General features: G+C 37.5%; 1 protein-coding gene across 1 annotated transcript in view; it reads right to left on the bottom strand.

Annotated features, from left to right (window-relative positions):
- Positions 1-27881, bottom strand: part of SLC30A9 (solute carrier family 30 member 9) — a 100772-nt gene that overhangs the window by 14060 nt on the left and 58831 nt on the right. The window contains exons 11-17 of the mRNA XM_055433949.2: positions 27165-27300; positions 16679-16718; positions 15771-15842; positions 15094-15201; positions 12351-12516; positions 3552-3681; positions 28-141 (exon numbers count right to left, since the gene is read on the bottom strand). Coding sequence (XP_055289924.2) covers positions 28-141; positions 3552-3681; positions 12351-12516; positions 15094-15201; positions 15771-15842; positions 16679-16718; positions 27165-27300 — 766 coding nt within the window. The remainder of the gene's footprint in view (positions 1-27; positions 142-3551; positions 3682-12350; positions 12517-15093; positions 15202-15770; positions 15843-16678; positions 16719-27164; positions 27301-27881) is intronic.

Below are 27881 nucleotides of genomic sequence, written 5' to 3'. Positions count from 1 at the left end.
CATATTATTATTATAAATATATCTTACTTTCAGTTCCTTCTCAAGTCTATCTACTTCAGCTCCTAAAGTATCAATAATATTTTCTCCATGTTTAAGCATAAAGGTCTCGAGTTCTTCAGGAGTCTTCACTTCTTGAATTTCCTATAAAAGAAAATAATAGCATAAAAACAAAATAAATTCTTAAAAAATAATCATAGTCATACATTGATAATTTCCTTAAAAAATCATAACAAATATCATTGAGTTTTATGAAATATGGAAAACTTTCAAGCTATAAGCAATGGACTGCCTATTTCTAAAAAAAAAAAAAAAAAAAATTAATTTCGGAAAAAATTGAGTACAATGCTCCACAGAGGTAACACTGCAAAATCAGTGAGAAAAGAATGGATAAATCAGTAAGTACTGCTGAAAAAATTATTTTTTAATAGAAAAAATAACTAAATCCCTACCTTAGACTAATAAATAATTCCAAGTGGACTGAAAACCGAAGGTATAAAAACAAACCATAAAATTTTTAGAAAAAAAGAACATTTTATGATAATGGGATACAGAAGGGTTTCTCAATCAAGATAATAAAAAACATTTCAAATTTGACATAAAATTAAAAACTGCATTAAATCTTCTGTAAAACAACGAAGTGGAATGATAAATTACAAACTAGGAAGTTGTCTGCCTATATGCAACTGAGGAAGGATTAGTACTCAGCATATTAAAAATAAAACACAAATCTTTCAAAATAAGAGAAAGTAAATGAACAATGAAGTAAGCAGAGGAAATTCCAATGGTTAATAAATTTCTACGCTTATTATCCTTATTGCTATCAGGGAAAGATCAACTAAATCAACAGGAATGACAAAATTTTTTAAACTCTGTCAATACAGTCTACTGAAAATGTGAAGCAATAGAAACTTTGCTACATTGATGATAGAAGTTAAACTGACATACTTTGGTGAACAATTTGCCAGTATCTATCCAGATGTTCAAGCAGGTTTTAGAAAAGGCAGAGGAACCAGAGATCAAATTGCCAACATCTGCTGGATCATGGAGAAAGCAAGAGAGTTCCAGAAAAACATCTATTTCTGCTTCATTGACTATGCCAAAGCCTTTGACTGTGTGGATCACAATAAACTGTGGAACATTCTGAAAGAGATGGGAATCCCAGACCACCTGACCTGCCTCTTGAGAAACCTGTATGCAGGTCAGGAAGCAACAGTTAGAACTGGACATGGAACAACGGACTGGTTCCAAATAGGAAAAGGTGTACGTCAAGGTTGTATATTGTCACCTTGCTTATTTAACTTATATGCAGAGTACATCATGAGGAACGCTGGGCTGGAAGAAGCACAGGCTGGAATCAAGATTGCTGGGAGAAATATCAATAACCTCAGATATGCAGATGACACTACCCTTATGGCAGAAAGTGAAGAGGAACTCAAAAGCCTCTTGATGAAAGTGAAAGAGGAGAGTGAAAAGGTTGGTTTGAAGCTCAACATTCAGAAAACAAAGATCATGGCATCTGGTCCCATCACTTCATGGGAAATAGATGGAAAAACAGTGGAAACAGTGTCAGACTTTGTTTTTTTGGGCTCCAAAATCACTGCAGATGCTGATTGCAGCCATGAAATTAAAAGACGCTTGCTCCTTGGAAGGAAAGTTATGACCAACCTTGATAGTATATTAAAAAGCAGAGACATTACTTTGCCAACCAAGGTCCGTCTAGTCAAGGCAATGGTTTTTCCCGTGGTCATGTATGGTTGTGAGAGTTGGACTGTGAAGAAGGCTGATCGCCGAAGAATCGATGCTTTCGAACTGTGGTGTTGGAGAAGACTCTTGAGAGTCCCTTATACTGCAAGGAGATCCAACCAGTCCATTCTAAAGGAGATCAATCCTGGATGTTCATTGGAGGGACTGATGCTAAAGCTGAAACTGCAATACTTTGGCCACCTCATGCGACGAGTTGACTCACTGGAAAAGACTCTGATGCTGGGAAAGGTTGGGGGCGGGAGGAGAAGGGGACGACGGAGAATGAGATGGCTGGATGGCATCACCGACTCTGTGGACATGAGTTTGAGTGAACTCCGGGAGTTGGTGATGGACAGGGAGGCCTGGCGTGCTGTGATTCATGGGGTCGCGGAGAGTTGGACACGACTGAGCGACTGAACTGAACTGAACTGAAGGAAGCTGAAGATATGTTCAGCCAATTGCTCATCTATTTTAAATAGAGCTATGTAATAATGCCCTAAATTTTTGCACATGCAAACAAGGAAACGTGTATAAAAATGCCATTGTGGTGTTGTTTCCAATAGTTTAACACTGGGGCTAATATAACTGTCCATTAAATGGGGACTGGATAAATAAATTGCAGTATGTTCATTCATAAGATGAAATATTATATAGCAAATAAAAGTAAATTAATTAGGGTATATATTAACATAAAACACACTGCTAAACAAATTATAGAGAAAATCATATTATACCATTTATAACAAATTTTAAATGCCTAAAATGTTATTCTGTCTTGTGCTAAGAAAAATATGTTGAAAAGTATAAAAATCTGAATGGAAATGACAAGTACTAAATTCAAGATAATTGTTAGATCTTGGGATGGAAAAAAGAGAATGGAATCTAGAAGGAGAAACAAGGGCTATAACTATTTTTGTAATGATTTCTGTTTTTTAAGATCTTAAGCAAATACAGTATGGTAAATGTAAATGTTAATATTAGACAAAGGCAAGTGGTAACCTCTGCTCTATTCATTATACTATCCTCTATAAATTTTCTTTTAAAGTACTCTTAGTAAAAAAAGCATGGATTCTGGAGTTACAGATATCTAAATTAATGTCTGACTCCATATTATGGCTCTGAAATTTAGGCAAGTTATCTAATCTTTCTGTGTCTGAATTTGCCTATATATAAAAATTAAGGGGCTTCCTTTGTGGTTCACTGGTAAAGAATCTGCCTGCCAAAGCAGGAGATATGGGTTTGATCCCTGGTCCAGGAGGATCCCACATGACATGGAACAACTAGGCCCTTGGGCCACAACTATTAAGCCTGTGCTTTGGAGCCCAGAAGCTGCAATTACTGAGCCACTTGCTTCAACAGCCAAAGACCACACACCTTAGAGCGTGTGCTCCATAAGAGAAGCCACCACAGTGAGAAGTCTGCGCAACACAACTAGAGAAAAGCCCACAAGCAATGAAGACCCAGTACAGCCAAAATTAAATAAATAAAAATTATTAAAAATAAATAAAATTAAAATGAAGATATTATTTCTTCATCTCACAGGTTGTTGAGAGCAAATAAAATAACATATATACAATGCCTGGCACTAAAAAACACTTTAATAATAAATTAGCTTTTCTGCTGTCTCCTTTGAATCACTCTTATAGTAAATAAGAAAGTCTTTGTCAAATTTTAGAGCCCTAAGATGCTGAAACCTGAAGTGACTTTAAGACTTATAAAGAAAAGTTTTTATTTTATTTACTCAGGAAGTAACTCTTCAACCCATGGCTATATAAGAAAAAAAAAAATTAAAAAATACATAAACTTACTTGTAGCATTTGGTCAATATCCTGTTTCTCCAAATATGATCTCGTAACAACTCGTCCATCGAAATCTACTTCTGCTTTAAATCTCACTTTCCCTAATCCCAGGTCTGTGGCTTTAACATCATGAATTGCCCTGTAATCAATAACAATGCATACAAATTTATAAACACACACATACATTTTACTGGCAAAAGTCTAGAATTCTTATTTTTTTCCACCAGTGATGAAAATGGACTAAGATGGCTTCCAGAGTATTCACCATTAAGAACCACCTACCATTTTCCAAACAAATAGCTCATTTAGCTTTTTTATTTTTTGGGGGTATAATGCCATACAAAGGTGCAAACAATACTATTTTATGGCAATTTTTATATAATTAATTACATACCTTGTGGATTAAAAAATCAGCTCTAAACTGCTTTTACAATATTGTCATTTTATCTCATAATCGTTTTTTAAATAGCTCGTTTTTCACACGATGCTGAGAAGTACTGTATTAGAATGAGGTTAATAATAACTACCTAACAGGATGGATGACAGAGTTCTGCCAAGAGAACGCACTGGTCACAGCAAACACCCTTTCCAAACACACAAGAGAAGACTCTATACATGGACATCACCAGATGGCCAACACCAAAATCAGACTGATTATATTCTCTTCAGCCAAAGATGGAGAAGCTCTATTCGGTCAGCAAAAATAAGACAGGGAGCTGACTATGGCTCAGATAATGAACTCCTTATTGCCAAATTCACTTAAATTGAAGAAAGAGGGGAAAACCACTAGACCATTCAGGTATGACCTAAATCAAATCCCTTATGACTATACAGTGGAAGTGAGAAATAGATTTAAGGGACTAGATCTGATAGAGTGCCTGATGAACTATGGACAGAGGTTCGTGATACTATACAGGAGACAGGAATCAAGACCATCCCTAAGAAAAAGAAATGCAAAAAACCAAAATGGCTGTCTGAGGAGGCCTTACAAATAGCTGTGAAAAGAAGAGAAGCAAAACGTAAAGGAGGAAAGGGACGATATACCCGTTTGAATGCAGAGTTCCAAAGAATAGCAAGGAGAAATAAGAAAGGCTTCCTCAGTGATCAGTGCAAAGAAATAGAGGAAAACAATAGAACAGGAAAGGCTAGAGATCTCTTTAAGAAAATTAGAGATACCAAGGGAACATTTCATGCAAAGATGGGCTCGATAAAGGACAGAAATGGTATGGACCTAACAGAAGCAGAAGATATTAAGAAGAGGTGGCAAGAATACACAGAAGAACTGTACAAAAAAGATCTTCACGGCCCAGAGAAACACGATCATGTGATCACTCACGTAGAGCCAGACATCCTGGAATGTGAAGTCAACAGGACCTTAGGAAGCATCACTATGAACAAAGCTAGCGGAGGTGATGAAATTTCAGTTAAGCCATTTCAAATCCTAAAAGATGATGCTGTGAAAGTGCTGCACTCAAAATGTCAGCGAATTTGGAAAACTCAGTGGTGGCCACAGGACTGAAAAACGTCATTTTTCATTCAAATCCCAAAGAAACGCAATGCCAAAGAATGCTCAAACTAATGCACGATTGCACTCATTTCACACACTAGTAAAGTCATGCTCAAAATTCTCCAAGCCAGGCTTCCGCAATACGTGAACCGTGAACTTCCAGATGTTCAAGCTGGTTTTAGAAAAGGCAGAGGAACCAGAAATCAAATTGCCAACATCCACTGGATCACAGAAAAAGCAAGAGTTCCAGAAAAACATCTATTTCTGCTTTACTGACTATGCCAAAGCCTTTGACTCTGTGGATTACAATAAACTACGGAAAATTCTGAAAGAGATGGGAATACCAGACCACCTAACCTGCCTCTTGAGAAATCTGTATGCAGGTCAGGAAGCAACAGTTAGAACTGGACATGGAACAACAGACTGGTTCCAAATAGGAAAAGGAGTACGTCAAGGCTGTATACTGTCACCCTGCTTATTTAACTTATATGCAGAGTACATCATGAGAAACACTGGGGTGGAAGAAGCACAAGATTGCTGGGAGAAATATCAATAACCTCAGATATGCAGATGACACCACTCTTATGGCAGAAAGTGAGGAAGAACTAAAGAGCCTCTTGATGAAAGTGAAAGAGAATGAAAACGTTGGCTTAAAGCTCAACATTCAGAAAACTAAGATAATGGCATCTGGTCCCATCACTTCATGGGAAATAGATGGGGAAACAATGGAAACAGTGACTGACTTTATTTTTCTGGGCTCCAAAATCACTGCAGATGGTGACTGCAGCCATGAAATTAAAAGGCACTTACTCCTTGGAAGGAAAGTTATTACCAACCTAGACAGCATATTAAAAAGCAGAGACATTACTTTGCCAACAAAGGTCCGTCTAGTCAAAACCATGGTTTTTCCAGAGTCATGTATGGATGTGAGAGTTGTACTACCAAGAAAGCTGAGTGCCGAAGAACTGATGCTTTTGAACTATGGTGTCGGAGAAGCCTCTTGAGGGTCCATTGGACAGCAAGGAGATACAACCAGTCCATCCTAAAGGAGATCAGTCCTGGGTGTTCATTGGAAGGACTGATATTGAAGCTGAAACTCCAATATTTTGGCCACCTGATGCAAAGAGGTGACTCATTAGAAAAGACCCTGATGCTGGGAAAGATTGAGGGCAGGAGGAGAAGGGGAGACAGAGGATGAGATGGTTGGATGGCATCACCGACTCAACAGACATGAGTTTGGGTAAACTCCAGGAGTTGGTGATGGACGGGGAGGCCTGGTGTGCTAGTCCATGGGGTCACAAAGAGTCAGACACGACTGAGCAACTGAGCTGAACTGAACGGGATGGATGTGGGAAATAATGAACCAAGATATATAAAATGCTTAATATGGTACCAATTACACAGCAGGCATTTAATCAATGATATTCATAAAGTAGATTAAGATGGCATACATAAGAGAGTCCCAGAGGGATATGAGAGACCTGTCTAAGATAATTTATCTGGTCAACGGCAGAGCCAGGACTCACCCCGAGATCTTTAGATATCCAAACCTAGTGCCCTTTCCATTATACCATTCTGCCTTCCAGAAAAGGAAGCAGATGCTCAAGCATAACTGATTTTCATCCTTCCTGCCCTAATCCTCAATCTCCCCTAGAACACTGTTGACAAAATCCTTTCTTTCTACGGTAATCATTATAACATCTTTTGTTTACAGGATACATAAGAAAATTAAAACCCCTCTGAATTCTAAGGACATTGAGATTTTCTACTGGGAAAACAAGCCTAAATGAGGTACCAAGTACTCTTAAAACATCTACCTGAGAGATCTTAAGCAAGTTACTATGAGTCTAAAATTCTTTATCCATATGAATAAAGATGTATAGATGAAAATAAGAATTAATGGCTGAATATTTATAAAGTTATATATGTCCAAATTGAAACAGAACTTGTCCAGGTTTTTAAGAAGCTATACAATTTATTCATTTTAGAAAAGTGTATCTAACTCAGGCTTAACAAACGATTTAAAATACTCATGACTTGATTAATATTAAACAGCAGTTAATAAAAATATTCTGATATACTTTTCCCTTATATTCTTACACATAACTAACTGCAGATAGAAAACTGTGATAGGCAGTGTTTATCATGGTTCCAGCGATCCTCTCCTCTTGTGTTCAGGCTCTTGTATAACCCTCTCTCTTTCAATGCAGGCTACCCCTAGTGATTTGCTCCTTACCAAAAGAATATGGCAAGATAATGAAGTGTCATTTCAAGATCAGGTGACTGATCTGTGACTTTTATCTTGGCCACACTCAATATCTGTTGTCTTCTCCATCTGCATACTTTGATTAAGCAAACTGATATGTTGGAGAGTTCCACATGGCAAGGGAACTAAATTCTGTTGATAACTGTGGCAGTAAGCTTAGAAGCTGATCCTTCCCCAGGAGACGACTGAAATCTCTCAGTCAACACCTTAACTGCAATAAGTGAGAAACCCTAGAGTGGAGACCCAGGTAAACCATGCTCAGATTCCTGACCCATAGAAACCGTGAAGCAATAAACGTGTATTAAATCACAAAGTTTTGGGGTAATTTGTCACAAAGCAATATAGATAACTAATACACTGCTTTAAAAACTGTATAAACTTTCTGAAATACTAACATGTATTTTTCCAACAATTTAATCTACAGATCTTCACTATTTCAGGAAATTTCAAATATGTCGCAATCTTTCCATTTACAGTTCTTTTGCAGACTTTAATTATAAACAACATACGCAAATTATAAACACATTATTCCTAACAAATGGGTGCCAAAATACATGAAGTAAAAATTGACAGAAATGAAAGGAGAAATAGGCAATTCAACAATAGTAATAGGCGACTTCAATATCCTACTTTCAATAATGGAGAGAACAAGGCAAGAGGATCAACAGAGAAACAGAGAACTTGAGCACTATAAACCAACCAAATCTAACAGACATCTACACAACACTCCTTATAACAGCAGAATAAACATCCTCAAGTACACACAGAACACTATCCAAGATAGATCATATGTTAGGCTATAAAATAAAGCCCAGTAAATTTAAAAGGACAGAAACAATAAAAAGAATGCTTGACAACCACAATGGAATGAAATAAGAAATAACAAAGACATTTGAGAAATTAAACCACACACTGCTAACCAACCAATGGTCAAAGAAGAAATCTGAAGTGAAATTAGAAAATACTTTGAAGTAAATGAAAATGAATGGTCTAGTGGTTTTCCCTACTTTCTTCAATTTAAGTCTGAATTTGGCAATAAGGAGTTCATGATCTGAGCCACAGTCAGCTCCTGGTCTTGTTTTTGCTAACTGTATAGAGCTTTCTCGTTTTGGGCTGCAAAGAATATAATCAATCTGATTTTGGTGTTGACCATCTGGTGATGTCCATGTGTAGAGTCTTCTCCTGTGTTGTTGGAAGAGGGTGTTTGCTATGACCAGTGCGTTCTCTTGGCAAAACTCTATTAGCCTTTGCCCTGCTTCATTTCGTGCTCCAAGGCCAAATTTGCCTGTTAGTCCAGGTGTTTCTTGACTTCTTACTTTTGCATTCCAGTCCCCTATAATGAAAAGGACATCTTTCTTGAATGTTAGTTCTAAAAGGTCTTGTAGGTCTTCATAGAACCGTTCAACTTCGGCTTCTTCAGCGTTACTGGTTCGGGCGTAGGCTTGGATTACTGTGATACTGAATGGTTTGTCTTGGAAACGAACAGAAATCAATCATTTTTGAGATTGCATCCAAGTACTGCATCTCAGACTCTTTTGTTGACCATGATGGCTACTCCATTTCTTCTAAGAGATTCCTGCCCACAGTAGTAGATATAATGGTCATCTGAGTTAAATTCACCCATTCCAGTCCATTTTAGTTCACTGATTCCTAGAATGTCTACGTTCACTCTTGCCATCTCCTGTTTGACCACTTCCAATTTGCCTTGATTCATGGACCTAACATTCCAGGTTCCTATGCAATATTGCTCTTTACAGCATTGGACCTTGCTTCTATCACTGGTCACATCCACAACTGGGTATTGGTTTTGCTTCGGCTCCATCCGTTCATTCTTTCTGGAGATATTTCTCTGCTGATCTCCAGGAGCATACTGGGCACCTACCAACCTGGGGAATTCCTCATTCAGTATCCTATCATTTTGCCTTTTGATACTGTTCATGGGATTCTCAAGGCAAGTATACACTCAAACTGCCGCACAATTGCACTCATCTCACACGCTAGTAAAGTCATGCTCAAAATTCTCCAGGCCAGGCTTCAGCAATATGTGAACCGTGAACTTCCAGATGTTCAAGCAGGTTTTAGAAAAGGCAGAGGCACCAGAGATCGAATTGCCAACATCCGCTGGATTATGGAGAAAGCAAGAGAGTTCCAGAAAAACATCTATTTCTGCTTTATTGACTATGCCAAAGCCTTCGACTGTGTGGATCACAATAAACCGTGGAAAATTCTGAAAGAGATGGGAATTCCAGACCACCTGACCTGCTTCTTGTGAAACCTGTATGCAGGTCAGGAAGCAACAGTTAGAACTGGCCATGAACAACAGACTGTTTCCAAATAGGAAAAGGAGTACATCAAGGTTGTATATTGTCACCCTGCTTATTTAACTTATATGCAGAGGACATCATGAGGAACGCTGGGCTGGAAGAAGCACAAGCTGGACTCAAGATTGCCAGGAGAAATATAAATAACCTCAGATAAGCAGATGACACCACCCTTACGGCAGAAAGTGAAGAGGAACTCAAAAGCCTCTTGATGAAAGTGAAAGAGGAGAGTAAAAAGGTTGGCTTAAAGCTCAACATTCAGAAAACGAAGGTCATGGCATCTGATCCCATCAACTTCGTGGGAAATAGATGGGGAAACAGTGGAAACAGTGTCAGACTTTATTTTTTTGGGGCTCCAAAATCACTGCGGATGCTGACTGCAGCCATGAAATTAAAAGACGCTTACTCCTTGGAAGGAAAGTTATGACCAACCTATGTAGTATATTAAAAAGCAGAGACATTACTTTGCCAACAAAGGTCCGTCTAGTCAAGGCTATGGTTTTTCCAGTAGTCATGTATGGATGTGAGAGTTGGACTGTGAAGAAAGCTGATAACCAAAGAATTGATGCTTTTGAACTGTGGTGCTGGAGAAGACTCTTGAGAGTCCCTTGGACTGAAAGGAGATCCAACCAGTCCATTCTAAAGGATATCGATCCTGGGTGTTCATTGGAAGGTCTGATACTAAAGCTGAAACTCCAATACTTTGGCCACCTCATGCGAAGAGTTGACTCACTGGAAAAGACTCTGATGCTGGAAAGGATTGGGGGCAGGAGGAGAAGGGGACGACGGAGAATGAGATGGCTGGATGGCATCACCGACTCGATGGACATGAGTTTGAGTGAACTCCGGGAGTTGGTGATGGACAGGGAGGCTGGCGTGCTGTTATTCATGGGGTCACAAAGAGTCGGTCACAACTGAGCGACTGAACTGAACTGAAATGAAAATGAAGACACAATATAATAAAATTGATAGGATGAAGTGAAAGCAGTACTTAGAAGGAAATTTATAACTGTAAAAGCCTATATTATAAAAAGAAGATGGATATCAGATAAAAAAACTTAATGTACCATCTTAAGACACTGAAAAAAGAGCAAACCTAAATCAACACTAAATGTAAATCAAGCAGAAGGGAGGAAATAATATAGATCAGAGCAGGATTCAAGAAATAGAAAAAACTACAGAAAATCAATTAAACCAAAAGTTAGTCCTCTGAAAAGATAAACAAAATTGATAAATCTTTAGCTGGACTGACCAAGGAAAAAAAAAAAACAACAACACTTAAATTACCAGAATCAGAAATGAAAGAGGAGACATTACTACCAATCCTAAAGAAAGAAAAAGAAATACAAAGGAAAGCCAGGAACAGCTGTATCAACAAATTAGATAACTTAGAAGTAATGGACAAATTTCTAGAAAGATACAAACCGCTGAAACTAACACAAGATGAAACAGACAATCCTAATAAATGTGTAACAAGAGATGGAGCAAGTAATCAAAAAACTAACCAAGCAAAAGCCCATCCCTAGATGGTATCACTGGTGAATTGTACCAAACATTTAAAGAAGAAATTATAACAATTTTTTAATAAATTCATTAAAAAAAATTAGAAGACGAGGAGAGGAAACACTTCCCAACTCATTTTATAAAGTCAATAATACCATGATACTAAAAGTACACAAAAGACATCACAAGAAAAGGATATTAATAAGGAGAATCTCACATGAAGTCACTAAGCCTAGTATTGATTCTAAAAACGCTCAACTTCTAATCTTGATCTAGTAGGTAACTACTTTTTAAAGAATAAACATGTAGGGCTTAGAATATAAATATAGTAATCACATACTCATTTGTTTTAGTGATGCAGATATAGAGGTCATTCTTAAAGGACTGAACTTAAAGATTTTAATTATAACACAAGAAAAACACATTCTTAAATATATATATATATATATATATATGTAGGTAAGTATTAGAAAATTAGAATTTTAAAGGATTGTTCCTTCCCCTTCACTCTGAAACTGCTTAAGTTCACTAGGTTCTATTAGAACACTTTATCTCTTCTGATTATCTCTTAAATCTTCAACTCTTTATCATTTAAAGATTATAAGGAAAACATTTAAAATAAGCTAAAATAAGATGTCTATACTAAAAAAAAAGTACAAATTATATCCAATTTGGTAGTCATATCCCAATGAATAAAAATCTTTTAAGTTCAATATATTCAATTTGTGGGGACTTCCCCGGTGGTCCAGTGGCTAAGACTCCAAGCTCCCAATGCAGGGGGCCCAGGTTCAGTCCTGGTCTGGGAACTAGACCTCACATGCTGTAACTAAGACCCAGTGCAGCCAAATAAATTTTTAAAAATACATATTCAATTTGTACTTATAATACAAGGCAAATATAAATATGAAGATTTCATATAAGTGGTTCCACATTAAAGAGGCAAATACTTTGCAAACTTCTGTTCCCATTATATCCTCTAATTGTTCCTTATTAGAAAAATTAAAGATATACAAAATTTAAAAGGAAACTCAGGGAGTTTGCTAAATGCTTTCACTTGCTTTCTTGTAAGGTTGCAATGCTGCAAAGTAACAGATCAAAAAGTTCTGAAGGCTAGGGATTCAAAACCTCTTTTGCAAGAATTTATAAAACAAGCATTTCTATTTCTTAATATATTTCTCTAAACTTTAACAGCATCACTGGAATAAGCTGACCTTACTGATGGATCATTCTCCAGGAGTTCAGTAAGCCGTTGTACTTGTTCTGGCTGGATGGATCGTCCTAAGAGTGCTTCTGTGTTAGTGTAGATGAGGAATGCTGAGACCACGCCTAATAGGGTGCCCACACCCAAAGAACCTAGGCTGTCATACAGTGGGTTGCCTAAATAAAAGCACATAAGAAGTCAGTAAATTAACATGTTCTATTTCAATGAGCTTTAGGGAGCAAAGAACCTGAATTAGTAAATCAAGGGACTTGAAATTCATTCCTAATTCCTTTAATGACTTTCTCCTGATAGTTTTACTATTCTACAAAATAAGAATGCTACAACTTGCTGCATATTACATAAAGAATATTATGCAGTTTAATTACTTATGATCCATTACTTGCACCTGGTTACATGGGTTAAGGTTCAGAGCATTTTCAAATTAGAGACATGATATATATACTAAAGTAATAAAGAGTCCATTTCTTTTCTGATATATCGGTAGCACTTTTCCTAGTTGACAAAATAATTGTAGGATCAACAGCCAAAAAAAATTTTGTGTTTTGTCTTACAAAGGTTCTGTGAAAGATTTAAGCCATATAAAAAAATATGTATGAGGCACTTCTTTCTCTTTCAGCCAAGAATGATACATAGGTAGTAACGTTCTTAGATACACAAAAAGAAAGCAGAAAGAAAATGGAAGGAAGTTCATTTGCATCAAATGGCTACCCTAAAGCAGTGGTTCTCAAAATGCAGTCCTATGACCAGTAGTAGCATCAGCATCACTAGATAACGTGGTAGTGGTAGGAATGCAAATTCTCAGTTCTCACTCTGCTGCTGCTGCTGCTGCTAAGTCGCTTCAGTCGTGTCCGACTCTGTGCGACCCCATAGACGGAAGCCTACCAGGCTCCCCGTCCCTGGGATTCTCCAGGCAAGAACACTGGAGTGGGTTGCCATTTCCTTCTCCACCTTCTAAATCAGAAATCTGGAGCAGGGGTCTAGCATTCTATGCCTTCCCAATCCCTCCCGATGATTCTGATTGTAAAGTTTGCCTTAGGTTATTAGGGCTTTATTCTCTTCCAGAACCAATAAGAAGAGTTGACTTATTATCTATGAATGTATCAATATATATTATACTTTAAATCTTTATAATAAATTTTACATGCAAGGTTTTTATAATTAAGCCTTTTATTTCATGGATCAAATGTCAGTATTAAATTTAACTACCTTAATGCTTGATAAAATACACGTTTTACTAAAAAAAAATCTCAATTTACATTAGTTTTATTAACATGTAGTCAAAATATAACACTAAAAAGGGATGACTTATTTTATACTACTAAAGTTATAAATATGATCCACTTGTAAAATATAATCCATTAGGAAGTCTGTAATTATAGAGTTTCAAATCAAATACTGCTCTTTAGAAATCTAAACTTAATTATTTTTATTTTCAAATATACATTACTAATAACTGAATGACAATAATAATGAACAGAATTATTAGCTGGAAAATATTTTATTTCCTGGCATGTCATTTAATGTAAATAACTTAAGTAATTAAGTAAAAATTAAGGTGAAACTTTTTAATGAAGGATATAATAAAACATACTTGGTAGAAAGAGATCTTTATCTTGATTTTTTTTCAACCTTCTTTTTAAATTTGTTTTTAACTGGAGGAAAATTGCTTTACAATGTTGCATTGGTTTCTGCCATACAACAACATGAATTAGACATAAGTATATATATGATATATATATAGCCCTCCCTCATGAACCTCCCTCCTACCCCTGATCCCATCCTACCCCTCTATTAAAAGCTGACCTATTCATCAAGTCATACTTTCCTTAAGCCTGACATTTTGGCAAGAAATTATTTATGTCTAAAAAGTGTCTAAAATGGTAAGGTCAACTAGAAAAACAATCAAGATTAACATTTAGGAATATTTTGGATTATAGTGAATATTAGAAAATGCCAATTTAGTCTCAATATGCACATTCAAAATGAGAAAAATCTATTCATACTTCAGACTATGTTAACTGCCGAACGGTGGAAGCTCACTACCTAAAATTATTTTAAATATGCTAGGACAAACAGGGAAGAATGGAAATACTGTTCCAAGAGAATTCCAACATCAGAAATTGGGTTTCTTCGTAATAATTGGTTCGTTTATTTTAGAAAATAAAAATAAAATGGCTTTTCTGTCTTCTTATTCACCTGTGCTGCACTGGCCTTCAAAACATTTAACTAGCTGCCAGAATGAGGATGGAAGCAACCGAAGAATCAAGGAAACAGGAAAGCAAGAGCAGTTATTATTGGCACTAATAGTGGAAAAAGACAAATGGATGAGCCACAATGTATATTTATTTTAAACTTAAGAGTTTATTAAAGTTCTCTCTCATATACTATCTCAAAACTGTAAGGTCATTAGGACAAATATTACCAATATCTCTACACATTAAGAACTTAAAAGCTCTGAATAGTTGTGTAATTTACTAAGTCACAGCTAGAAAGGTTTAGAGCATTACAGAAATGCTCTATTAGCAGCTTTCTTTATTTCTACGAGAAATTCCTAAGTCAGAAATCTGAATACTTTTACTATCTTATTTGTCTTATACCAATGGTTAGTATGAAATTCACATTTAACAAACTACTGGTTTAAACTTTTTCAATGATATAAACGAAAATTCCCACATATTAAAGGATTATTTAAGTAGTACAAATAAATCACCTGTAATCCGAGAAATATTTACCTGTTATGGAAGTAAGGCCCATACAAGTGGCTGCTATTGTCACTCCCAACACTGCTGCAGTATCCTCCAGTAATATAACATTTGTACTAGGATCACGACTTTCCATTACTTAATCATTGGGGTAGAGACAAGAAAAGAAACTTTTGAAATCTTAATTTGATATTATCAGGTAACATAAAATGTCCATTAATTTAACTTAATTTGAATTAAAAGGGAGTTCCCTAGTGGCCTAGTGGTTAGGATTATAGGCTTTCATTGCTATGGCCCAGGTTAAATCCCTTGCTGGGGAACTGAAATCCCACAAGTTATGCCCAATGGCCATAAAAGAAAAAAATTAAAAATATATGAGATCCTGACTTTTAAAACTGCTCAATATAAACATAATTACTTGATTTAAATGTTAACAATAACTGATATTTAAAGTCAAATTACTTTCTCAAGTTACATAAGCATACAAAGAAATACTGAAGTCTACATAAGTTAAATCCAAATATAAAGCACTCCTATTCAAATTACACTACATTTTTCTTTTTAAAAGAGCTAATATATAAGAGCCACACAGGGAAGACACTGAGATATATTTTTTACACATCTATGTGGAACAAAGCAACAGTACTCGGTGATTTTAGGCAAATAAAGATGATGCTATAATACACCTACGTTTCTAAAGTACATACCATACTTGTAAAATGACATTCCTTTGGCCCGAGCACTCCTACGAAGCTCATTTACAGCAACAAGAAGTGTTGCTGAAAGAAAAGCACTCATATCAGATGGAAGAAACTTCATGCCTCCAAACTTTAAAGATGGCATCTCAAAAGATAAATAAATAGGCACAATGCTTTAATGCTATCTAAGAGCTGTCAATAAGGAAAAGTTCTATATTAAACTAGCCATTATCAAGAACTCCAGTTAATCATTATAATAAAATGAATCCCATATTTTTAGCTACCATAATTTAAACATCATTACCATCAAAACAGCCTTAATTTATTAGACAACTATTAGTTGTCAGGTACCACACTAAGCACAATCACTTCTGAGACTCCCAACCTTTTGAGGCAGGTGGTATTATCAACATTTTACAAGACTGTCAAAGATGAAGGGATAATGAATAGAAAACGATAATGTTTCAGAAGTAAACACACTGTAAGTAGGCAGCAGATAAGGCAGTTTCATGCATGGTATTAGCACTTCTCTGTCATATTACTGCTACAGCTGAAACTTTCAAAAACTTAAAAATACTTGTACTGCAAAAAGGGACAGTCTTCCCTGGTTAACATTACTAAAGCCTGATTCTTAAAAACTCACTATATCATTATGTATTTATACTCCATTTCAAATGTTCTGAGCATTATGATATGATACTTCAGAACAAGAACAAAAAAAACTTTTCCAAATTTGGCCCCATCCATTACAGGAATCAACACCATATATTATACAAAGAATTTCCTCCCTCAAAGGAGACAAAACTTTATTCCTATTTCTACAGTTTTCTTTAACCAAGAGAATTTATTATTAATAGCAAACTATAAAAATGAACTATAGATTATTAAGAATAACAAAATTCTGGGATAGTACATACCTCCTTCAGATACTAATGATCCCGCTAAAATACAGTATGCCTAGGAAATAAATATTAACATAAAGCATAAGTTAATATTTCACTAAAGAATTATAACAGTCCATGCATAAGCTTAATGGATGGAAACATCAATTCAATCCTAATCAGATAAGGATTTTGATGGGAAATAGTTCAAATGAGGACAATGAGATACATGGTATCTTCAAAAGAAATAAGGGAGAGCACCGCACGGGAAGATGGTGGAGGAATAGGACGGGGGTGGCCACTTTCTCCCCCACAAAATCAACAAAAGAATATTTGAACGCTGAGTAAATCCCACAAAAAAACTTCTGAATACCGGCAGAGGACATCAGGCACTCAGAAAAGCAGCCCATAGTCAACAAAAGGAGGTAGGAAATAGATGAAAAGATAAAAAGAGAGACAAAAGAGGAAGGGACGGAGCTCCGTCCAGGGAAGGGAGGCTTAAAAAAAAAAAATAGAGAAGTTTCCAAACACCTGGAAACACTGGCGAGTGGAATCTCAGAGGGCCGCATAACTGGGAGACAAAAGACATAAATAATTAAAACTCACAGACTAAGTGCCCAGAGGAAACTCTCACCGGAGAAGCGGGGCAGACGCCTGCGCCCTTCACTAGCAGACGGGGGCTGGGCAGGGAGGCGCTGGCAGGCGCTTAGAGGGAGAACTGGCGGCTGTGCTTAGAGGGAGAACCAGGCTTGAATGCCCCAGGGCAAACTGAGGGCTCGAACTTAAGATACCAGAGCAGAGGTTGCAGCTGAAGGGCGAGAGGGCTGGGAAAAGCCTGTGAAAATCCCCAACCCAGGACTCTGCCAGCCCCGCCCACAGAACGGGGCGCTGAGCTGAGCGAGCTGGCAGAGGGCGGTCCATCCCCCAGCCCCCACCAACGCCGGCGGGGAGGGCAGCCGCACAGGGGTGGGGGCAGCAGCGGCCCCAGAGAGGCCTCCCGTGCCAAGCTGCAGGCAGGCTCCCTTGCTGGCCAGGACTTCTTGGGTTCGGGCCGGTCGATATCCGCCAGAGAAAGTGTGCCGGTTGTACTCCCAGAAAACAGAGCAGCAGCAACCCCGCTCACCAAATGCCTGGTCACCTGAGCTGCTCGGACCGGGGAAGGCACAAAACGCAGGCACATCCAAGTCTGCGCCTTTGTGGAGTACCCGAGGACCTGAACCTGAGCCGCTCAGACCTGGGAAGTGCATGCAACCCAGCGCCAGCCGCGGACAGCTCGCAGCAGAGCAAACTAAAGCCTAAGCAGCATAAACAGGGAAAGCACACACGCCTCGAGCGGGAGCATTCCCAGTGTAGCCAAGAGACCGCGAGCACTCCCCACAGACGCCATGGATATTTGTTAGCTGTTCCTCCCTCCCATAGCAGGACTGAATAGGTGAGCCGGGGGCGGAAGGGGGAGTGAAGTGTCCACCACCGCATCCTGGTGTCAGGACGGGAATTAGACACTGAGGAGACCAGAAAACAGAAGAGCTTTTTCAACAGAAGAAACTGCCTTGGAAGTAACAGAGGGAGAAGCCTTGAGCCTACTACAAGAATAAGACTGAAAACCAGAGGCAGAGGCTTAAGGCCAAATCCTGAGAACAAAAGAGATCTCCTGTTCCAGAGAACATTAATTGATAGGCACTCATCAAATGCCTCCATACATACACTGAAACCAGGCGCCACCCAAGGGTTTCAGTGAAAGACAAACTACGCAAGCTATCCAGCAACACAGGAGAATAGCACTGAGCTTCAATATACAGGCTGCGCAAAGCCACCCCAAACCCACTGACATCTCAAACTCATTACTGGACACTTCATTGCACACCATAGAGAAGAAATCGAGCTCCACCCACCAGAACATCGACTCAAGCTTCCCTAACCAGGGAACCTTGACAAGTCACCCATCCAACCCCACACACAACGAGGTAACTACATAATAAAGAGAACTCCACAAACTGCCAGAAGACGGAAAGGCCACCCCGAACACAGCAATATAAGCAAGATGAAGAGGCAGAGAAATACCCAGCAAGTAAAGGAACAGGATAAATGCCCACCAACACAAACAAAAGAGGAAGATATAGGGAACCTACCCGATAAAGAATTTCGAATTTTAATTGTGAAAATGCTTCAAAATCTGGAAAGCAAAATGGAGTTACAGATAAATAAACTGGAGAAAAGGATTGAGAAGATGGAAGAAATGTTCAATAAGGAATTAGAGGAAATAAAAAAGAGTCAATATATAACGAATAATACAATAGATGAGATCAGAAACACTCTCGAGGGCACAAACAGTAGAATAATGGAGGCAGAAGACAGGATAAGCGAGCTAGAAGATAGAATTGTAGAAATAAATGAAACAGAGACGGAAAAAGAAAAAAGAATTTTAAAAAATGAGAACAATATTAGAGACATATGGGACAATATTAAACGCCCCAACATTCGAATCATAGGAGTCCCAGAAGAAGAAGACAAAAAGAAAGACCATGAGAGAATACTTGAGGAGATAATAGTTGAAAATTTCCCTAAAATGGGGAAGGAAATAATCACCCAAGTCCAAGAAACACAGAGAGTCCCTAACAGGATAAACCCAAGGCGAAATACCCCAAGGCACATATTAATCAATTAACAAAGATCAAACACAAAGAAAAAATATTAAAAGCAGCAAGGGAAAAACAATAAATAACACACAAGGGGATCCCCATAAGGATAACAGCTGATCTTTCAGCAGAAACTCTACAGGCCAGGAGGGAATGGCAAGACATACTTAAAGTGATGAAAGAAAATAACCTACAGCCCAGATTACTGTACCCAGCAAGGATCTCATTCAAATATGAAAGAGAAATCAAAAGCTTTACAGACAAGCAAAAGCTGAGAGAATTCAGCATCACCAAACCAGCTCTCCAACAAATACTAAAGGATCTTCTCTAGACTGGAAACACAGAAAGGGTATATAAACTCGAACCCAAAAGAATAAAGAAAATGGCAACGGGATCATACTTATCAATAATCACCTTAAACGTAAATGGGTTGAATGCCCCAACCAAAAGACAAAGGCTGGCTGAATGGATACAAAAACAAGACCCCCATATATGTTGTCTACAAGACACCCACCTCAAATCAAGGGACACATACAGACTGAAAGTGAAGGGCTGGAAAAAGATATTCCACGCAAATAGAGACCAAAAGAAAGCAGGAGTAGCAATACTCATATCAGATAAAATAGATTTTAAAACAAAGGCTGTGAAAAGAGACAAAGAAGGAAACTACATAATGATCAAAGGATCAATCCAAGAAGATATAACAATTATAAATATTTATGCACCCAACATAGGAGCACCGCAATATGTAAGACAATTACTAACAAGTATGAAAGGGGAAATTAACAATAAGACAATAATAGTAGGAGACTTTAATACCCCACTTACATCTATGGATAGATCAACTAAACAGAAAATTAACAAGGAAACACAAACTTTAAATGATACAATAGACCAGTTAGACCTAATAGATATCTATAGGACATTTCACCCCAAAACAATGAATTTCACCTTTTTCTCAAGTGCACACAGAACCTTTTCCAGGATAGATCACATCCTGGGCCATAAATCTAGCCTTGGTAAATTCAAAAAAATTGAAATCATTCCAAGCATCTTTTCTGACCACAATGCAGTAAGATTAGATCTCAATTACAGGAGAAAAACTATTAAAAATGCCAACATATGGAGGCTGAACAACACGCTGCTTAATAATGAACAAATCATAGAAGAAATCAAAAGAGAAATCAAAACATGCATAGAAATGAATGAAAATGAAAACACAACAACCCAAAACCTCTGGGACACTGTAAAAGCAGTGCTAAGGGGGAAGTTCACAGCAATACAGGCACACATCAAGAAACAAGAAAAAAGTCAACTAAATAACCTAACTCTACATCTAAAGAAACTAGAAAAGGAAGAAATGAAGAACCCCAGGGTCAGTAGAAGGAAAGAAATTGTAAAAATTAGGGCAGAGATAAATGCAAAAGAAACAAAAGAGACCATAGCAAAAATCAACAAAGCCAAAAGCTGGTTCTTTGAGAAGGTAAATAAAATTGACAAACCACTAGCCAGACTCATCAAGAAACAAAGGGAGAAGAACCAAATCAATAAAATTAGAAATGAAAATGGAGAGATCACAACTGACAACACAGAAATACAAAGGATTATTAGAGAATACTATCAGCAATTACATGGCAATAAAATGAATAACTTGGAAGAAATGGACAAATTCCTAGAAAAGTACACCTTGCCAAAACTGAACCAGGAAGAAATAGAAAATCTGAACAGACCCATCACAAGCACGGAAATAGAGGAAGTAATCGGAAAGCTTCCAGCAAACAAAAGCCCAGGTCCAGACGGCTTCACAGCCGAATTCTACCAAAAATTTAGAGAAGAGCTAACACCTATTCTACTCAAACTCTTCCAGAAAATTGCTGAGGAAGGGAAACTTCCAAACTCATTCTATGAGGCCACCATCACCCTAATCCCAAAACCTGGTAAAGATCCCACAAAAAAAGAAAACTACAGGCCAATATCACTGATGAACATAGATGCAAAAATCCTTAACAAAATTCTAGCCATCAGAATCCAACAACACATTAAGAAGATCATACATCATGACCAATTGGGCTTTATCCCAGGAATGCAAGGATTCTTCAATGTCCGCAAATCAATCAACGTAATACACCACATTAACAAACTGAAAAATAAAAATCATATGATTATCTCAATAGATGCAGAGAAAGCCTTTGACAAAATACAACATCCATTTATGATAAAAACTCTCCAGAAAGTGGGAATAGAAGGGACATATCTCAACATAATAAAAGCTATATATGACAAACCCACAGCAAACATTATCCTCAATGGTGAAAAACTGAAAGCATTTCCCCTAAAGTCAGGAACAAGACAAGGGTGCCCACTCTCACCACTACTATTCAACATAGTTCTGGAAGTTTTGGCCACAGAAATCAGAGCAGAAAAAGACATAAAAGGAATCCAAATTGGAAAAGAAGAAGTAAAACTTTCACTGTTTGCTGATGACATGATCCTCTACACAGAAAACCCTAAAGACTCTACCAGAAAACTACTAGAGCTAATCAATGAATACAGTAAAGTTGCAGGATATAATATCAACACACAGAAATCCCTTGCATTCCTATACACTAATAATGAGAAAATAGAAAGAGAAATTAAGGAAACTATTCCATTCACTATTGCAACGAAAAGAACTAAATACTTAGGAATATGTCCACCTAAGGAAACAAAAGACTTGTACATAGAAAACTATAAAACACTAGTGAAAGTAATCAAAGAGGACACTAATAGATGGAGAAATATACCGTGTTCGTGGATTGGAAGAATAAATATTGTGAAAATGAGTATACTACCCAAAGTAATTTATACATTCGATGCAATCCCTATCAAGCTACCAACGATATTTTTCACAGAACTAGAACAAATAATCTCACAATTTGTATGGAAATACAAAAAACCTCGAATAGCCAAAGCAATCTTGAAGAAGAAGAATGGAACTGGAGGAATTAACCTGCCAGACTTCAAGCTCTACTACAAAGCCACAGTCATCAAGACAGTATGGTACTGGCATAAAGACAGAAATATAGATTAATGGAACAAAATAGAAAGCCCAGAGATAAATCCACGCTCCTATGGACACCTTATCTTTGACAAAGGAGGCAAGAATATAAAATGGAGACAAGACAGTCTCTTTAACAAGTGGTGCTAGGAAAACTGGTCAGCCACTTGTAAAAGAATGAAACTAGAACACTTCCTAACACCATACACAAAAATAAACTCAAAATGGATAAGAGAGCTAAATGAAAGACCAGAAACTATAAAACTCCTAGAGGAGAACATAGGCAAAACACTCTCCAACATAAATCACAGCAGGATCCTCCAAGACCCACCTCCCAGAATACTGGAAATAAAAGCAAAAATAAACAAATGGGACCTAATTAAAATCAAAAGCTTCTGCACAGCAAAGGAAACTATAAGCAAGGTGAATAGACAGCCTTCAGAATGGGAGAAAATAATAGCAAATGAAGCAACTGATAAAGGATTAATCTCCAAAATATACAAGCAGCTCCTGCAGCTCAATTCCAGAAAACTAAGTGACCCAATCAAAAAATGGGCCAAAGAACTAAACAGACATTTCTCCAAAGAAGACATAAAGATGGCTAACAAACACATGAAAAAATGCTCAACATCCCTCATAATCAGAGAAATGCAAATCAAAACCACAATGAGATACCATTTCACACCAGTCAGAATGGCTGCTATCCAAAAGTCTACATGCAATAAATGCTGGAGAGGGTGTGGAGAAAAGGGAACCCTCTTACACTGTTGGTGGGAATGCAAACTAGTATAGCCACTATGGAGAACAGTGTGGAGATTCCTCAAAAAACTGGAAATAGAACTGCCATATGATCCAGCAATCGCACTCCTGGGCATACACACCAAGGAAACCAGAATTGAAAGAGACACATGTACTCCAATGTTCATTGCAGCACTGTTTATAATAGCCAGGACATGGAAGCAACCTAGATGTCCATCTGCAGATGAATGGATAAGAAAGCTTTGGTACATATACACAATGGAGTATTTCTCAGCCATCAAAAAGAATGCATGTGAATCAGTTTTAATGAGGTGGATGAAATTGGAGCCTATTATACAGAGTGAAGTAAGCCAGAAAGAAGAACACCAATACAGTATACTAACGCATATATATGGAATTTAGAAAGATGGTAACCTGAACTCTGTATACGAGACTGCAGAAAAGACATAGGCATATAGAACAGTCTTTGGGACTCTGTGGGAGAGGGTGAAGGTGGGATGATTGGGGAGAACGGCATTGTAGCATGTATATTATCATAAGTGACCAGTCCAGGTTTGACGCATGATACAGGATGCTTGGGGCTGGTGCACGGGGATGACATGGAGGGAGGATATGGGGAAGAGGGAGGTGGGAGGGGGGTTCAAGAAAGGGAACACATGTACACCCGGGGAGGATTCATGTCAATGTATGGCAAAACCAACCAATATATTAATGTAAGGTAATTTGCCTCCAATAAAATAAATTTTAAAAAAATTAAAAAAAAAAAAGAAGAAATAAGAGTTAAAATTTGATGACCATCTCATTTTTTAATACCTGGAAGAGTAATACACACACACAAAGTAGAATGTTATACCATGACCTAAGTTAATTCATGACATAAAAGAATTATTACTTAACTGGTAAAAAAGTTTTTGAACTTCAAAATGAACACAAACATTTGAAATCTAGGGTTGTGGATACAGTAAGATCCACAACCATACCCAGTTATTTCTTAATTTTGTTTGGACGCCCAGTACCAAGAGAATTCTTTCTCAGTCCTGATTCAGATGGATCAGCAGTTATACACAGTAATCAATTTCGGGGAGGAAGATAATACCATTTTCCTTACAATCCCAAACACAATTCAATTAGATAAAGATATCAAGAAGCAGCACTACGAACAAAGCTAGTGGAAGTGATGGAATTCCCATTGAGCTATTTCAAATCCTAAAAGATGATGCTGTCAAAGGGCTGCACTCAATATGCCAGCAAATTTGGAAAACTCAGCAGTGGCCACAGGACTGGAAAAGGTCAGTTTTCATTCCAATCCCAAGGAAAGGCAATGCCAAATGCTCAGACTACCACACAATTGCACTCATCTCACATGCTAGTAAAGTCATGCTCAAAATTCTCCAAGCCAGACTTCAGCAATATGTGAACCGTGAACTTCCAAATCTTCAATCTGGTTTTAGAAAAAGGAGAGGAACCAGAGATCAAATTGCCAGCATCCGCTGGATCATTGAAAACGGAAGAGAGTTCCAGAAAAACATCTATTTCTGCTTTATTGACTATGCCAAAGCCTTTGACTGTGTGGATCACAATAAACTGTGGAAAATTCTGAAAGAGATAGGAATACCAGACCACCTGACCTGCCTCCTTAGAAATACGTATGCAGGTCAGGAAGCAACAGTTAGAACTGGACATGGAACAACAGACTGGTTCCAAATAGGAAAAGGAGTACATCATGGCTGTATATTGCCACTCTGCTTATTTAACTTACATGCAGAGTACATCATACAAAATGCAGGACTGGGTGAAGCACAAGCTGGTATCAAGATTGCCGGGAGAAATATCTATAACCTCAGATATACAGATGACACCACCCCTATGGCAGAAAGTGAAGAAGAACTAAAGAGTCTCTTGATCAAAGTGAAAGAGGAGAGTCAAAAAGTTGGCTTGAAACTCAACATTCAGAAAACTAAGATCATGGCATCTGGTCCCATCACTTCATGGCAAATAGATGGGGAAACAATGGAAACAGTGACTGACTTTATTTTTCTGGGCTCCAAAATCACTGCAGATGGTGACTGCAGCCATGAAATTAAAAGATGCTTACTCCTTGGAAGGGAAGTTATGACCAACCTAGACAGCATATTAAAAAGCAGAGACATTACTTTGCCAACAAAGGTCCATCTAGTCAAAGCCATGGTTTTTCCAGGAGTCATGGATGGATGGGATAGTTGGACTATAAAGAAAGCTGAACGCAGAAGAATTGATGCTTTTAAACTATGGTGTTGGAGAAGACTCCTGAGAGTCCCTTGGACAGCAAGGAGATCCAACCAGTCCATTCTAAAGGAGATCAGTCCTGGGTGTTCATCGGAAGGACTGATGTTGAAGCTGAAACTCCAATACTTTGGCCACCTGATGTGAAGAGCTGACTCATCTAAAAAGACCCTGATGCTGGCAAAGATTGAAGGCAGGAGGAGAAGGGGACAACAGAGGATGAGATGGTTGGATGGCATCACCGACTCAATGGACATGAGTTTGGGTAAACTCTGGGAGTTGGTGATGGACAGAAAGGCCTGGCGTGCTGCAATTCAGGGGGCCGCAAAGAATCGGACACGACTGAGCGACTGAACTGAACTATCAAAAACAGCTTTCTGCTTTAGTCCAAGACATACAGAAAGAAATAACACAGATTTTTAAAAACTTGGGGTTCAAGAAGGGGAACTCATGTACACCCAGGGCGGATTCATGTCAATGGATGACAAAACCAACCAATATAATATTGTAAAATAATTAGCCTCCAATAAAAAATAAAAATAAATAAATATTTTTTAAAAAATAAACACATAAAAAATTTTATATGAAATTCAAATGATAAATGTTATATGAAATTAAAAAATCCAAATATAGAATTTTTCAGAACCCCAGTCTTCCCTGAAATAGAGGTTTAAAAATTTTGAACCCACTTCAACATTCTCCTCATTCTGTTAAGGAAAGTTAAGATTTCCCAAAGCTACGTGATTTGCTTGAGTATATGGAAAGGATATTGAAATAAGAACTAGAATACAGGTTTTCCTGTCTCAATTTTAGGCTCCTTCCACTGAATCTTACTGGCAACATCAGTAGAAATAGTCTGGAACTACACCATGAGATACAAAAGCTGACAGGGGTGCCACATGACCAATTTGCACTTGTCAAGGGAGCTATGGTCACAGCTGCCAAGCAGGGTAATCTCCAAGAAGTTCCCATGAGAAGAGAAAAGACAGCTTTAGGTACCTACAAATGCCAGCGGATACCAGTGCAAGATGATGCTGGTACCGTAAAGTAGTACTTTTCTGTCCCCTATATCTACCTTCAGTACTGCCAGAAGGAACCTAGGGTATAAGAGAGAAGAACAGAAGCCCTTAGGTGAAAAAATACAGAAAGGAATCACACTCCCATTCTCCCAATGTAGGCTTCCTACCAGAATGTGGGAAAGAAGATGCTTTAATTTTAAGAAAAATTCTAACATATGACTGTTACAAGGGAATGGATATTTTAACTACTGACAGATTATTCTTAGTACTAAAACTCAACAGAGGTCTTCTGGCCTTTCTGCTTTTAGTGATAGCAGAAATTAATAGAATTGTCCAAAATGTTAACCAAGGATGCAGTGCTTAATGACTGTACCTAAAGAGATACTCTTGCTCAACATCATTGAATCATATGGATTCAGAGGTCAGGTTCAGTCACATCCTAAAAAACACATAAGGGTGCTACAGTCATGTCCGACTCTTTGCGACCCCATGGACTGTAACCTACAAGGCTCCTCCATCCATGGGATTTTCCAGGCAAGAGTACTGGAGTGGGTTGCCATTTCCTTCTCCAAGAGAGCTTCCCAACCCAGGGATCGAACCTGGGTCTCCCACACTGTAGGCAGATGCTTTACCGTCTGAGCCACCAGGGAAGCCCAGAAAAACACATACAGGTACGTAATCCTATATTACAGTCAAGAAGGTATATTTAGTCCCAATCTTTAACATTAATATAACAAAGGTATTCTACTGTACTTAACTGTTATTTCATATTAGTTTAAAACTGAGGGGGGAGGGAAGAAGAAAATTACCCATAGAAGAGATTCTATTGGTTGAGGATTGAGCAATCCCATGATTCCATGGTACCAAGATAATCCTGCACCCATCATGAAAATACCAACACCACTTATTAGTGAAGCGATATAGCGCATATTTGAAAATCCATACCTGAAAAATAAAAAAAATAGTTTACAAGAAATACAAATGATTTCCTTCCAAAATATGTTTAATCATTCAATTAAGAAAAACCTCTTACAATATCAAGATGATATGATTTTATAGTTAAGTAAAAGGTAAGTACCAAACTCATATCTAATCAGAAAATAACATATAAAGTGGAAAAAACTGCAAGATCTTTGAAACTATATAAAAATAAAGTGAATATTATTTAATTCAGGTTTTTGCTAATCCCTCTTATAATTTGCTTTGATTTACTACAGCGACTTTACCCTTAAATACCACAAACACAGATAAAATTTATTTTTTAAATGTATTCAGAGGTTTAATGAAGAGGGTAACATTTCAATTTCCTTGTAATGAAGTTTCTAATTAAATACTGTCTTACATAATTTATATTACCTATAATTTGATGCTAGATACTTTTTGCTGATTCTGTAGAATTTAAAACACAGTATCTCACTACTACTATTAAAAGACTAACAGCTTCAGTTGTTTTGATGACAATTTTTTTGTTAAATCACAATTACTTTTTTAAGAGTCTTTGGTCAACATGTGCATTTCTTTGTATC

This window comes from Moschus berezovskii, chromosome 5 (assembly GCF_049115385.1).
Source record: "Moschus berezovskii isolate FMDL1 chromosome 5, NW_MosBer_1.0, whole genome shotgun sequence".
NCBI classification, from domain to species: Eukaryota; Metazoa; Chordata; class Mammalia; order Artiodactyla; family Moschidae; genus Moschus; species Moschus berezovskii.
This window is presented reverse-complemented; position numbering and strand designations above follow the sequence as displayed.